We start from the raw sequence: 14,073 nt of genomic DNA, 5'->3' as shown, positions 1-14,073 counted from the left end.
AGCATCAATTCCTTCCTCTTGCAGGAACTGCTGACACACTCCAGCCACATGAGGTCTAGCATTGTCTTGCATTAGGAGGAACCCAGGGCCAAACACACCAGCATATGGTCTCGCAAGGGGTCTGAGGATCTCATCGCGGTACCTAATGGCAGTCAGGCTACCTCTGGCGAGCACATGGAGGGCTGTGCGGCCCCCCAAAGAAATGCCACCCCACACCATGACTGACCCACTGCCAAACCAGTCATGCTGGAGGATGTTGCAGGCAGCAGAACGTTCTCCACGGCATCTCCAGACTCTGTCACGTGCTCAGTGTGTACCTGCTTTCATCTGTGAAGAGCACAGGGCGCCAGTGGCGAATTTGCCAATCTTTGTGTTCTCTGGCAAATGCCAAACGTCCTGCACGGTGTTGGGCTGTAAGCACAACCCCCACCTGTGGACGTCGGGCCCTCATACCACCCTCATGGAGTCTGTTTCTGACCGTTTGAGCAGACACATGCACATTTGTGGCCTGCTGGAGGTCATTTTGCAGGGCTCTGGCAGTGATCCTCCTGCTCCTCCATGCACAAAGGCAGAGGTAGCGGTCCTGCTGCTGGGTTGTTGCCCTCCTACGGCCTTTCCACGTCTCCTGATGTACTGGCCTGTCTCCTGGTAGCACCTCCATGCTCTGGACACTACGCTGACAGACACAGCAAACCTTCTTGCCACAGCTCGCATTGATGTACCATCCTGGATGAGCTGCACTACCCGAGCCACTTATGTGGATTGTAGACTCCGTCTCATGCTACCACTAGAGTGAAAGCACCGCCAGCATTCAAAAGTGACAAAAACATCAGCCAGGAAGCATAGGAACTGAGAAGTGGTCTGTGGTTATCACCTGCAGAACCACTCCTTTATTGGGGGTGTCTTGCTAATTGCCTATAATTTCCACCTGTTGTCTATTATTTTGCACAACAGCATGTGAAGTTTATTGTCAATCAGTGTGGACAGTTTGATTTCACAGAAGTGTGATTGACTTGGAGTTACATTGTTTAAGTGTTCCTTTTATTTTTTTGAGCAGTGTATTATCGATTTATATATTTTAAAAACAACCTGAGGATTGATTATAAAAAACATTTGACATGTTTCTGTGGACATTATGGAAACTTTGGAATTTGTCTGCGTTGTCGTGACCACTCTTTCCTGTGGATTTCTGAACATAACGCGACAAACAAACGGAGGTATTTTGGATCTAAAAATAATCTTTATGGAACAAAAGGAACCTTTTGTTGTGTAACTGGGAGTCTCATGAGTGGAAACATCTGAAGATCATCAAAGGTAAACAATTAATTTGATTGCTTTTCTGATTTTCGTGACCGAGCTACCTGATGCTAAGTGTACTTAATGTTTTATCGTGCGATCAATAAACTTACACAAACGCTTGGATTGCTTTCGCTGTAAAGCATATTTACACGACAGGTGGATTAACAAAAGGCTAAGCTGTGTTTTCCTATATTACACTTGTGATTTCATGAATATAAATATTTATAGTAATAATTATTGTATGTAGCGCTATGCTATTCAGCGGTTGTTGATGACACTTATCCCGATATCGGGATTGCAGCCATAAGTTTGAATGCGTAAACGGTTTTTGCAACGGATGAAGCTTTGCAACAGAATAAGTGTAATGATTTCATCCCAGCTTGTCCTAAAAAACGGAAACGTGTTACCCCTGGTTCGTTCAGCCAATCCTATGGGGGAAATGAATGAGGTCTGAGGTTAACACAGGCTTAGGAGATCTCTTCAGTAAGTTAACATTACCTTTTATGAAGCCTTTGTGCTTGTTTTGTTTACATAAATGCTTCAAAATTATGAACATTTTACTTCAGCTGATGATGATTATCTCCTAGATTAAACGTATAAGATCTCCTAAGCCTGTGTTTGCCACAGACCTTATTTTCGGCGTTTATCCTCCCAAAATGGATTCATTTCACCATAAGCTTTGGCCAGCGAGCCATGGCGGAGTTAGTGCCTACAAAAAGACGGCATTGATATTGCTCTCTATTGGAATGGAAGCGTCGTGAGTGCAGGCTTGTGTGAAAACAAAACTTTGGGAAAAGCTCAATGAAAGATCTTGTTTAAAAATGATATGCAAACTTGTCTGAAAGTTTTCCTTGTTACTTGAGAATCACTTATAGCCTTAACTTTATAATGTTAACAGCCTGTGTTACCCTATGTTCTACAAAAACAGTAGCAGAGTTTCTCAACTCCACGATGTACATCACATCAATGGAGGTGAGTTGCGACGAGTCTGGGCGAACTGTACCCCCAACTACATCGAGTCGCTGTCAGACGATTCTTAAACTCTTTCCGTGTACCAATGTTTGTCCAGTGTAAAGACACGCCTTTGTTTGTTTAATGAAATGTGTAGTTTTTTGATAAAAGTAGAATTTTCTAAACCTCTGCCAAGGTTCCATTTTTGGGATCTCTGCCTTAATCCAACTGACAACTCTAACAATCAGGGCAAGCACAGGTACAAGTATCAATCAATCAATCAATCAAAAATGTATTTATAAAGCCCTTTTTACATCCGCAGATATCACAAAGTGCTATACAGAACCCAGCCTAAAACCCCAAACGGCAAGCAATGCAGATGTAGAAGCACGGTGGCTAGGAAAATCTCCCTAGAACGGCAGGAACCTAGGAAGAAACCTAGAGAGGAACCAGGCTCTGAGGGGTGGCCAGTCCTCTTCTGGCTGTGCCGGTTGGAGATTATTAGAGTACATGGCCATTAAGGCCAGATTGTTATCAAGATGTTCAAACATTCATAGATGACCAGCAGGGTCAAAGAATCACTGTGGTTGTAGAGGGTGCAACAGGTCAGTACCTCATGAGTAAATATCAGTTGGCTTTTTATAGCTGAGCATTGAGAGTTCGAGGCAGCAGGCACGGTAAAGAGTCGAAAACAGCCGGTTCGGGACAAGGTAGCATGTCCAGTGAACAGGTCAGGGTTCCCTATCCGCAGGTAGAACAGTTGAAACTGGAGTCACTGCACGACCAAGTGGACTGGGGACAGCCAGGAGTCATCAGGCCAGGTATTCCTGAGGCATAATCCTAGAGAGCATACTTAAATTCATACAGGACACCAGAGAAGACAGGAGAATTACACCAGATGTAACAGACTAACCCTTGCAGCATAGATACTGGAGACTGAGACGGGTGGTTCAGAGGACACTGGCCTCGTCCGACGATACAGGGCCAACCGGGCAGGCTATAACTCCACCCACTTTGCCAAGCACAGCTCCCACACCACTAGAGGGATATCAACAGACCACCAATTTACTTCCCTGAGACGAGGCTGAGTATAGCCCAAAAATATCTCCTCCACCGCACAGGCTCAAGGGGGCACAAAACCGTCTAACTCAACCCACTCAAGTGACACACCCCTCCTAGGGATGGCATGGTAGAGCACTAGTAAGCCAGTGACCCATAATAGGGTCAGAGGCAGAGAATCCCAGTGGAGAGAGGGGAGCCGGCCAGGCAGAGACAGCAAGGGCAGTTTGTCGCTCCAGTGCCTTGCCGTTCACCTTCACCACCCTGGGCCAGACTACACTCAATCGTAGGACATACTGAAGAGATTAGTCTTCAGTAAAGACTACAAGTGGTAGTGCCAGCTTGAAGTCGTAACTTCCTACTCCATTGGAAAACAGTGGATTATGGGGCATAGTTTGACAGATCACATAAAATGAATCCCAAACTACGGATTTCAGCAAACATAGAAATGCACGCCTTTACACAGGACAGACATGGGTACACGGTAAGAGTTTTAAGAATTCACATTTTTGCAAGTATCGACTGACTGCGACACAATGTAGTCGGAGGTACAGTTCGCCCACACTCTTCAATTCCACTCCATTGATGTGATGTACAGTGCCTGCAGAAAGTATACACACATCTTGACTTATTCCACATTTTGTTATTCCACAACGCTCTAGTCCTTGCCGATGACAAGCATACCCATAACATGATGCAACCACCACCATGGTTGAAAATATGAAGAGTGATGCTCCGTGATGTGTTGCGTTGGATTTGTCCCAAACACAATACTTTGTCTAAAGGACATAAAGTAAATTTCTTTGCCACATTTTTTTGCAGTTTTACTTCAACGCTTTATTAAAATCAGGATGCATGTTTTGGAATATTTTTATTCTCTGCAGCAGGGTTCCCCAATTTTGTGGTAGTACTTGGCCCCCCAAGTTTTCATATTTTTATTTATTAATTTTGCGGGACATAAGACTGTAAAAATACCAGGAAATCAGCTCCAAGTGATTTTAATTTAGGGATTCTGTTCCCAAGTATTCCCACGCATAAGAGAGAGACGTGATCGTAAACAAATGTAAGAAATTTAAAAATAAATATCAAATATTATAAATGTTTGGACTTCTTGCAGTCAGTTTACAGTCTACAAATGATTTGTAATTATGTTCCAGCCCCCTGACCATCCGCTCAAGAAAAAAATAGGCCCACGGTTGAATCTAGTTGATCACAATGAGTACCGATAGCTTTGCTATAAACACGGGTACCAGTACGAGTTGATGTGCAAGGTTACGAGGTTATTGAGGGTGGTATGTGCAGTTGAAGTCAGAAGTTTACATACACCTTAGCCAAATACATTTAAACTCAGTTTTTCACAATTCCTGCCATTTTTAATCCTAGTAAAAATTCCCTGTCTTATGTCAGTTAGGATTAGAGTTTGACCGATTTAATCGGAATGGCCGATTTTAATTAGGGCCGTTTTCAAGTTTTCATAACAATCGGAAATCTGTATTTATGGGTGCCGATTTTGCAGTTTTATTTATATATTTTTATACCTTTTTATTTAACTAGGCAAGTCAGTTAAGAACACATTCTTATTTTCATTGACGGCCAAGGAACAGTGGGTTTAACTGCCTGTTCAGGGGCAGAATGACAGATTTGTACCTTGTCAGCTCGGAGGATTTGAACTTGCAACCTTCCGGTTACTAGCCCAACGCTCTAACCACTAGGCTACCCTGCCGCAATCCGTAGTCTGGCTTTTTTATGGTGATTTTGGAGCAGTGGCTTCTTCCTTGCTGAGCGGCCTTTCAGGTTATGTCGATATAGGACTCGTTTTACTGTGGATATACAGTGGGGCAAAAAAGTATTTAGTCAGCCACCAATTGTGCAAGGTTCTCCCACTTAAAAAGATGAGAGGCCTGTAATTTTCATTATAGGCACACTTCAACTATGACAGACAAAATGAAAAAAAAAAATTGTAGGATTTTTAATGAATTTATTTGCGAATTATGGTGGAAAATAAGTATTTGGTCAATAACAAACCTTTATCTCAATACTTTGTTATATACCCTTTGTTGGCAATGACAGAGGTCAAACGTTTTCTGTAAGTCTTCACAAGGTTTTCACACACTGTTGCTGGTATTTTGGCCCATTCCTCCATGCAGATCTCCTCTAGAGCAGTGATGTTTTGGGGCTGTTGCTGGGCAACACTGACTTTCAACTCCCCCCAAAGATGTTCTATGGGGTTGAGATCTGGAGACTGGCTAGGCCACTCCAGGACCTTGAAATGCTTCTTACGAAGCCACTCCTTCGTTGCCCGGGCGGTGTGTTTGGGATCATTGTCATGCTGAAAGACCCAGCCACGTTTCATCTTCAATGCCCTTGCTGATGAAAGGAGGTTTTCACTCAAAATCTCACGATACATGGCCCCATTATTTCTTTCCTTTACACAGATCAGTCGTCCTGGTCCCCTTGCAGAAAAACAGCCCCAAAGCATGATGTTTCCACCCCCATGCTTCACAGTAGGTATGGTGTTCTTTGGATGCAACTCAGCATTCTTTGTCCTCCAAACACGACGAGTTGAGTTTTTACCAAAAAGTTATATTTTGGTTTCTTCTGACCATATGACATTTTCCCAATCTTCTTCTGGATCATCCAAATGCTCTCTAGCAAACTTCAGACGGGCCTGGACATGTACTGGCTTAAGCAGGGGGACACGTCTGGCACTGCAGGATTTGAGTCCCTGGCGGCTTAGTGTGTTACTGGTGTTAGGCTTTGTTGCTTTGGTCCCAGCTCTCTGCAGGTCATTTACTAGGTCCCCCCGTGTGGTTCTGGGATTTTTGCTCACCGTTCTTGTGATCATTTTGACCCCATGGGATGAGATCTTGCTTGGAGCACCAGATCGAGGGAGATTATCAGTGGTCTTGTATGTCTTCCATTTCCTAATAATTGCTCCCACAGTTGATTTCTTCAAACCAAGCTGCTTACCTATTGCAGATTGTCTTCCCAGCCTGGTGCAGGTCTACAATTTTGTTTCTGGTGTCCTTTGACAGCTCTTTGGTCTTGGCCATAGTGGAGTGTGACTGTTTGAGGTTGTGGACAGGTGTCTTTTATACTGATAACAAGTTCAAACAGGTGCCATTAATACAGGTAACGAGTGGAAGACAGAGGAGCCTCTTAAAGAAGAAGTTACAGGTCTGTGAGAGCCAGAAATCTTGCTTGTTTGTAGGTGACCAAATACTTGTTTTTCCACCATAATTTGCAAATAAATTAATAAAAAATCCTACAATGTGATTTTCTGGATTTTTTTTCTTCCCATTTTGTCTGTCATAGTTGAAGTGTACCTATGATGAAAATTACAGGCCTCATCTTTTTAAGTGGGAGAACTTGCACAATTGGTAGCTGACCAAATACTTTTTTGCCCCACTGTAGATACTTTTGTACCTGTTTCTTCCAGCATCTTCACAATGTCCTTTGCTGTTGTTCTGGGATTGATTTGCACTTTTTGCACCACAGTATGTTCATCTCTAGGTGACACGTCTCCTTCCTGAGCGGTATGACTGCTGGGTGGTCACATGGTGTTTATACTTGCATACTATTGTTTGTACAGATGAACGTGGTAACTTCAGGCATTTGGAAATTGCTCCCAATGATGAACCAGACTTGTTGAGGTCTACCTTTTTTTTCTGAGGTCTTCTCGATTTTCTCATGATGTCAAGCAAAGAGGCACTGAGTTTGAAGGTAGAAAATACATCCATGGGTACACCTCCAACTGACTCAAATGATGTCAATTAGCCTATCAGAAGCTTCTAAAGCCATGACATAATTTTCTGGAATTTTCCAAGCTGTTTAAAGGCACAGTCACCTTAGTGCATGTAAACTTCTGACCCACTGGAATTGTGATACAGTGAAATAACATGTCTGTAAACAATTGTTGGGAAAATTACTTGTCATGCACAAAGTAGATGTCCTAACTGACTTGCCAAAACTGTAGTTTGTGAACAAGAAATTGTGGAGTGGTTGAATAACGAGTTTTAATGACTCCAACCTATGTGTATGTAAACTTCTGACTTCAACTGTACATCTATACTACGTGGTCTAAAGTATATGGACCAACCTTCAAATTAGTGAATTTGGCTATTTCAGCCACACCCGTTGCTGACAGGTGTATGAAATCGAGCACACACCCATGCAATCTCAATAGACAAACACTGGCAGTAGAATGGCCGTAAATGAAGAGCTCAGTAACTTTAAACGTGGCACCTTCATAGAATGCCACCTTTCCAACTAGTCAGTTTGTCCAATTTCTGGCCTTGACTGGCCTGCACAAAGCCCTGACCTCAACCCCATCGAACACCTTTGGGATGAATTAGAATGCCGACTGCGAGCCAGGCCTAATCGCCTGACATCAGTGCCCGACCTCATTAATGGTATTTTGGCTGAATTCAAACAAGTTCCCGCAGCAATGTTCCAACATCTAGTGTCAAGCCTTCCCAGAAGAGTGGTAGCTGTTATAGCAGCAAATGGGAGATCAACTCCATATTAATGTCCATGATTTTGGAATGAGATGTTCGACAAGCAGGTGTCCACATACTTTTGGTCATGTAACGTAGGTAGGGGTGAAGTGACCAGGCAACAGGATAGATAATTAACAGTAGCAGCAGCGTATGTGATGAGTCAAAATAGTGCAAAAATGGTCAATGCAGATAGCTACACGGACTATTTGGCTAACTATTTAAGTTTTATTGCTTGGGGGTTCAGGGGTCCTTTTGGTTCCAGACTTCATCAGTACCGCTTGCTGTGTAGTAGCAAAACAGTCTATGACTTGGTTGGCTAGAGTCTTTGACAATTTTTAAAGGCCTTCCTCTGAAACCACCTGGTATAGAGGTCCTGGATGGCAGGGAGCGCTGCCCCAGTGATGTACTGTGCCGTACGCACTACCCTCTGTAGTGACTTGCAGTCAAATGTCAAGCAGTTGCCATACCAAGCGGTGATGCAGCCAGTCAAGATGCTCTCAATGGTGCAGCTGTAGAACTTTTTGAGGATCTAAGGGCCCATGACAATTATTTCCCTGAGGGGAAATGGCTCACATCAACATCACATGTATGAGCCACACCTTTGTTCAGTCAACAAAACATATTCAGAAATTTGTTGCTACTGTGATATGACTTTTATGGATGGATAGAGTATGCTTTTCCTTTAACGAAATCCTTGAACCCTACAGGCACACATGGACGCCACTGTGCGGGTTGCGGAGGAGTGATTCAAGATGCATTCAATGTGAAGGTTCTGCAAGGAACTTGGCACAATACCTGTTTTCAGTAAGTCATACTTTTAAATGTGGATTTCAGTTATATTCACTGTTTTATTTAATTGACAATTTATTGTAGGAATCACGTGCTGTTTGCACTACGCATTAGAACTGTTTTGACATTAAATAAGCAGCATTGACGTCAACAATGGACTGTTTTGCTGGTCAACATACAGCTTTTGACAATTTCAGGGATTCTTTGGGGTGGAACTGTATGCACATGTTTAGAAATGGACTTGTGGGTAGTCCTACAGAATTCTACCTGTCCTGTGAAATGTTTCATCATTTTCGGCAGGAATGTCTCTGTTCAGTGTTCAAACTATTCTACAGTAACGCAGAACTCCATTACAGTACTTATTGAAAATCTAATCACTCAAATCCCATTTGCTGATACCACCATTCTACTTTTTTTTCTTCAAACCATTGTAATTAGAAGTTAGTACAACAAGTTAACAACTTTAAGGTGGTAGATATTTGTTTTCCTTTTGCCTTTTTAAAGGTGGAAAATAATAGACATGAGGCATTATTCGCACATGAATTTGCATGGGTCACAGGGACACAGAGGATCCCACCACCTCTCTCTCCAGCCTTGTGGACTTTGGCCCTGGCAGTTTCTCTTCGTCCTGTGGCTTAGTCATTGTCAGGATTGAGACTGTCTGGCATTCTCCGGTCACTGGCCCCCAGTGATAACCCTCTAGACTTGGGCTGAACAGAGGTCAATATGGTAGGACAATATGTTCAGACGCTCAAATAAAAACAATTTTTAGCTCCCAAAGCTCTCTTTGTGAAATACGATCACTCAGGTTTTGTTTTCCCAGAAGAGAATGTATAGATATGATGATGGTGCTTCAGTTAGATAAGCAGTCCAAGAGTCATGGTCTAGATGATGATTTGCCCCACAGCGTTTTTGTGGAATGGAAAGTTGGGATTGAGGGCAGAGTCACAGCAGCTCTGTTCATATAATCAGGAGAGGGAGTGTATTTCTGACACTCACTGTGCCCATCCAGCACACAACGTGACGTAACACAAATGAAAGAATAGAACTGATGAATAGTTGAATGGAACTGAATAAAGTAGAGCTGTTTTTCTAGAGCTCTGGATTCCCCCTGAATATAATAAATTAATTAGGAATAAAGCCTAAGAGGATGCCAAATTCATGTCATATCATTTCAGTAGTCTCCCTTGGGTAGAAGGAGCTTGAAATCTGTGAGTGTTCCTTAGCCCAAGCACTCAAATTTCAAACAAAGATTTTCAGCAACAGTGTCCTTATATAACCCACGATTTGGGTCTCTTTTTCTATAATGGCCCTTTTATAGAACCACGGAACCGTGTGTCAGTTCAAAAGCCAAGTCCTTGATACAGCTGTGCAATTCTCACTCTCTCGCTGTGTCTGTGTCTGGGTATTTCCATGTAAAAAGCCCCATGAGAACTTAACATGTGAAGTTCATCCAATTTGGTGAATAATAAAAGCTAAGATTCTATTAAGGCATATATATTGTTCAACCATTTTCCATACTAAAAATCTTGATTATGTAAAGGCTTTGATTTCTGGTCTAACATATGGAAAAGGGGTCTGAGAGAACATCTAGCAGAAAGTCAAATTTCACATTTCTCTCCCTCATGAAAAGGGAGGATAATGGAAGTTCACAGAAGTAACAAGGTAGACCTAATTAGTTATTGATTTTACTGATACAATTTGGTTTATGATTTAAAATGAGTCATTCTGTTACTAAATCGGTAACTCTCTCTCTCCCCGCTCTCTCGTTAATATCACTGACACCTACCCATGAGCCTCCTCTCTTTCCATTTACTGTAACCAACCCTCTCACCCGCTGAGCTCTGACCGACACCGGACGTCCATGGACGTTGAGAAGTTGTCATTTGGTCGGTCCAAATTTTAACCAGGCATAAACTACTGTTTCACAAGTTCGTACAGAAAAGTAGAGTATAGTACTGTACAGTGAAGAGTGGCGTATCGGTCAGAGTTTAGTACAGTAGAGCACACTAGAGTACTGTATATTTTACTGTACTGAACTATACTTTACTCTGCTGTGCTGTACTCTGTGCTGTACTCTGCTGTACTGTGATGTCCAAACCTTTTAAATAGAAAAATCAGTCTCTGCGTCATTCTGTTACCGTGGAATTGCCCCTTTGTCTCTCTCTCCCCCTCCTCCTTCTCTGTTCCTGCCCAAGACCACCTCAGTCATTTTCTGTGAAATTAACACTTTAGATGGAGCATCTGCTTTGGGAAAAACCGCCATCGAGCCAGACTACCGTACTGACGCTCAGCCAATTGTGCTGGAGTTTAGCCCTCAGTATTCAGACCCCCTGGCCCCAAATCTGCGCATTTTCTGGTACTTCGAGATGACAAAAGTCCTGTTTTTGTAAAATGTTATACACAACTTTTGTCCATGGAGGACACAATTCCTTTCACTCTCCGTGTGGGACATTGTCTAACTTTAAAGCAACTACAGTAGTTTCCTTTTCCATGTTACCCCCGGCTCCGTTCTATTGTGCACACAGTCCTGCACCTCCCCCAAGTTGTGCAGCATTGTGAAAGGCTGACGTTATCCCTGTTCCATTAAAGCTGACATTCAGACGAATGTATAGGTAAAGACCAGACTAGACAGTGTGTGTGCCCCGCTGCCGCATTCCTAGACAGCGATTCAGAGTCGTGGGCCAGCTGCTCCCGACACTGCACAGAGTCCTTTGTTTTTCCCAGGGAAAACTGGATTTTGGGTTGTCCCAAAGGACTGTCCTTTATGAGTCGATGTTAGTCCTCTAAAAGAGTTGAAGCCTTCTGGCTCAAGTCATAATGATAGTACTTTCCCCTTGTTAATTGTCTGTGGGGTCCAATAATGTAACGTTGATGTGTTTTGACTTGAACTGTTACTCTCTGTTTACATTGGTTGCCTTCTGAAATGAAAATGTGCTTTCACTTAACCAATGATCTGGTGGCCACTGCTCTGGCTGGTTTGCTTTGGTTTGGTTACTCATGAGTCCCTTGATAACAGCCAGACCTGCATTGACCAATACCAACCATGATTGCAATGTGTGCTATTGTGTTCTTGATATGTTGTTATTAAATCGGATCTTAGTTGGCTAACATTGAAAGTTGTACATGCAGTCCATTAATACATATGATAAAGTTTGAGAGGTTTCGGGTTAAATTCCGTGTTATGGCATCTTGAACTAGTGTTTCTTGTTTGCATTACTATGACACTGCTTCCTCATAGGCCTAGTGCTTAGTGTCAGTTTTCATCATAGAAAACTTAAGTATGGATTCTAGTACACTACAACAAAAGGCATTAAAGTTGGCCTTCCACAGGTATAGTGGAATTGAGGAAATGGAATAAGTAATGTTTTCCCATTGGTGTTTGTTCATAGCATTGTTGGAGGACCAGTCCTTCCTCTCACCTTTTTTTCTTTTTTTTTTCCTTATTGGATAAGAAATGGCACCCGTGTTGTTTACTCTGCTGATTGAGGTGTTTGTAAGGGCAGATAGTCTAAAGGCCAAAACAACGATTATTTCTTCAGAGACATGACTGTAATCTTCAGTTATCTGTCATCCCCTACACTGGGATTGACAACCAATGTTTGTCATGAGGTATTGGGTTGCTTTGGAATGACAGAGAGGGAGGACACAGTGACTCAACAGGGACCAGCCAAGGTTACTTTGTTCAGTTTTACAGTGAAAGTTGTTTACCCTGCAGCATACCTGGAGCCCCTGTGAGACTCGTCTGTCCGAGGCACCACATTCTTCACACTTGTCGCGTGCGTGTTTGTCAGTGTAGTTCGTCGTTGCCTTCTGTTTCCGTGACTGTTTATAAAAACAGAGCAACCGGGGCTGCTCACAAATACTCACATACAGTGCATGCCTAGCAAACAGACAGCCATGAGTACACAGGCAATATGCAGGTAGGACACTACTACTGACCACAGATTGGCTAGCAGACTAAACTGTTGTTCACAGAGGAGAGTATAGAGGAGGACAAAGACTAGTGTTTTTAAAATGCAGTTCCTTTTTTTGTCACTTGTTTAGTCTCGTTTTGTAACCGGGGCGACATTCTGTCAGAATGTTGATCTTTATCTGGACAGCCTTTCAGACCACCTCTGCTTTTCCACATAATCCCTCTGTGCACAGGAAGGCCCGGAAACCTCCTTTTCACTCTTTTCCTGCTTACCTATTCTTGCTTTCATTTCTGTGTGTGGGCTGCATTTCCTCACACAATGTACCAGACGCTATTAACCACCTCTGTAAGGTTTACCCAGTAATAAACATTGTGTTAAAGAATGAACCATTGTAAAAGGGAATTGATTTACCTAATCTCCAGGAGTGGATTGTCTCTCCAAAGGCTGATCAATTGGGATTAGCTCTACTGCAGGGTTCAGAGATCACTGTGATCCACAGACCCAGGCCAGCAGTGGGCAAAACTACAGCAAATCCCCAGACCGGCAGGTGGTTGGCATATTTGTTAAGACTGTTACCTCAGTGTTTGTCTGTTGCCAGTGTACCGACTGTTCTCCATATGAATATCAGTCAGTATGCAGAACTGGCAACCTCTTCTTCACAGGGAGCTGTCTGTGTAAGTGGGTTGCCAGTGTAGTGGCTTCATCTCTTTGACAGAGGTGTGGAATTGATTGTGTGCCTGACACAGCTTAACCTGGTGCCACCATTTTGCATAGCCTGTGAAACTTTCAGAAGGTGCGCTCATCGCCTGAAGGTGCTCTCTCTGCAACTTCAGCATTCCTAACTCTGAACGTTTCGTGACTAAGTCCGAGCCATACTTTTCTGCCTGATTTGCCAAGTTTCACTCCAGTCAAGGATGTGGATCAATCCGCTCTTGAGTAGTGGCATGGCAGGATAATTGGTCTAATCATTGTATTAACCACAATTTAAGTTGATACCCCTTCACCGGGCTGTAGATGGTTGTCAGGGTTTCTGTCAGAAAGGTGCTGCAGCCTCTCCAGAAACATCTGGAACACATTAAGATGCTGGAATGTGGCTGTGGACGGGGAGGGCTGAGGGCAGTGTTTGGTGTTGGTTGCTGGTATTTAGTACGAGGTTAATGACCATTGTTTCCCACCGTCTACTGCTTATCGCTTCAATCTTCTCTGAAACCACATCCCTCCGGTAGACACTGTGTGTGTAGTCACTAGTCACCCTGTTCTCAGTGTTGCCCACCTTGTGCTGGAGCACACCAATGAGACGTGACATGTCTCAGGAACAAGGTAGCCTACTTCTTCATCGTACCTGACGATCGGAGACGAGTACATACCGTCCTAAAGAAAGGCCTGAAGCAACCGCTGCACTCCAGTGCAACATGGGAGTGGAAAGTATTATGTTCACCAGTGTCATTTCTCACATGATGAATGGCTTCTGCTGCACTGTGTCTAATGTGCCAGTTCCTCTCATTAAAGCATACTTTTACCTCCACACTCACTTTGTTGGCTGAGGTTTGGTTGAGGGA

General features: G+C 43.2%; 1 protein-coding gene across 1 annotated transcript in view; it reads left to right on the top strand.

Annotated features, from left to right (window-relative positions):
• LOC115111661 (LIM domain kinase 2-like) overlaps positions 1-14,073 on the top strand; it is a 36,391-nt gene that overhangs the window by 3,101 nt on the left and 19,217 nt on the right. Inside the window, exon 2 of the mRNA XM_029637977.2 lies at positions 8,516-8,612. Coding sequence (XP_029493837.1) covers positions 8,516-8,612 — 97 coding nt within the window. The remainder of the gene's footprint in view (positions 1-8,515; positions 8,613-14,073) is intronic.

Source organism: Oncorhynchus nerka, linkage group LG27, assembly GCF_034236695.1.
Source record: "Oncorhynchus nerka isolate Pitt River linkage group LG27, Oner_Uvic_2.0, whole genome shotgun sequence".
Lineage (NCBI taxonomy): Eukaryota > Metazoa > Chordata > Actinopteri > Salmoniformes > Salmonidae > Oncorhynchus > Oncorhynchus nerka.
Note: the sequence above shows the minus strand (reverse complement) of the source record. Positions and strands in the feature narration are given on the sequence as shown.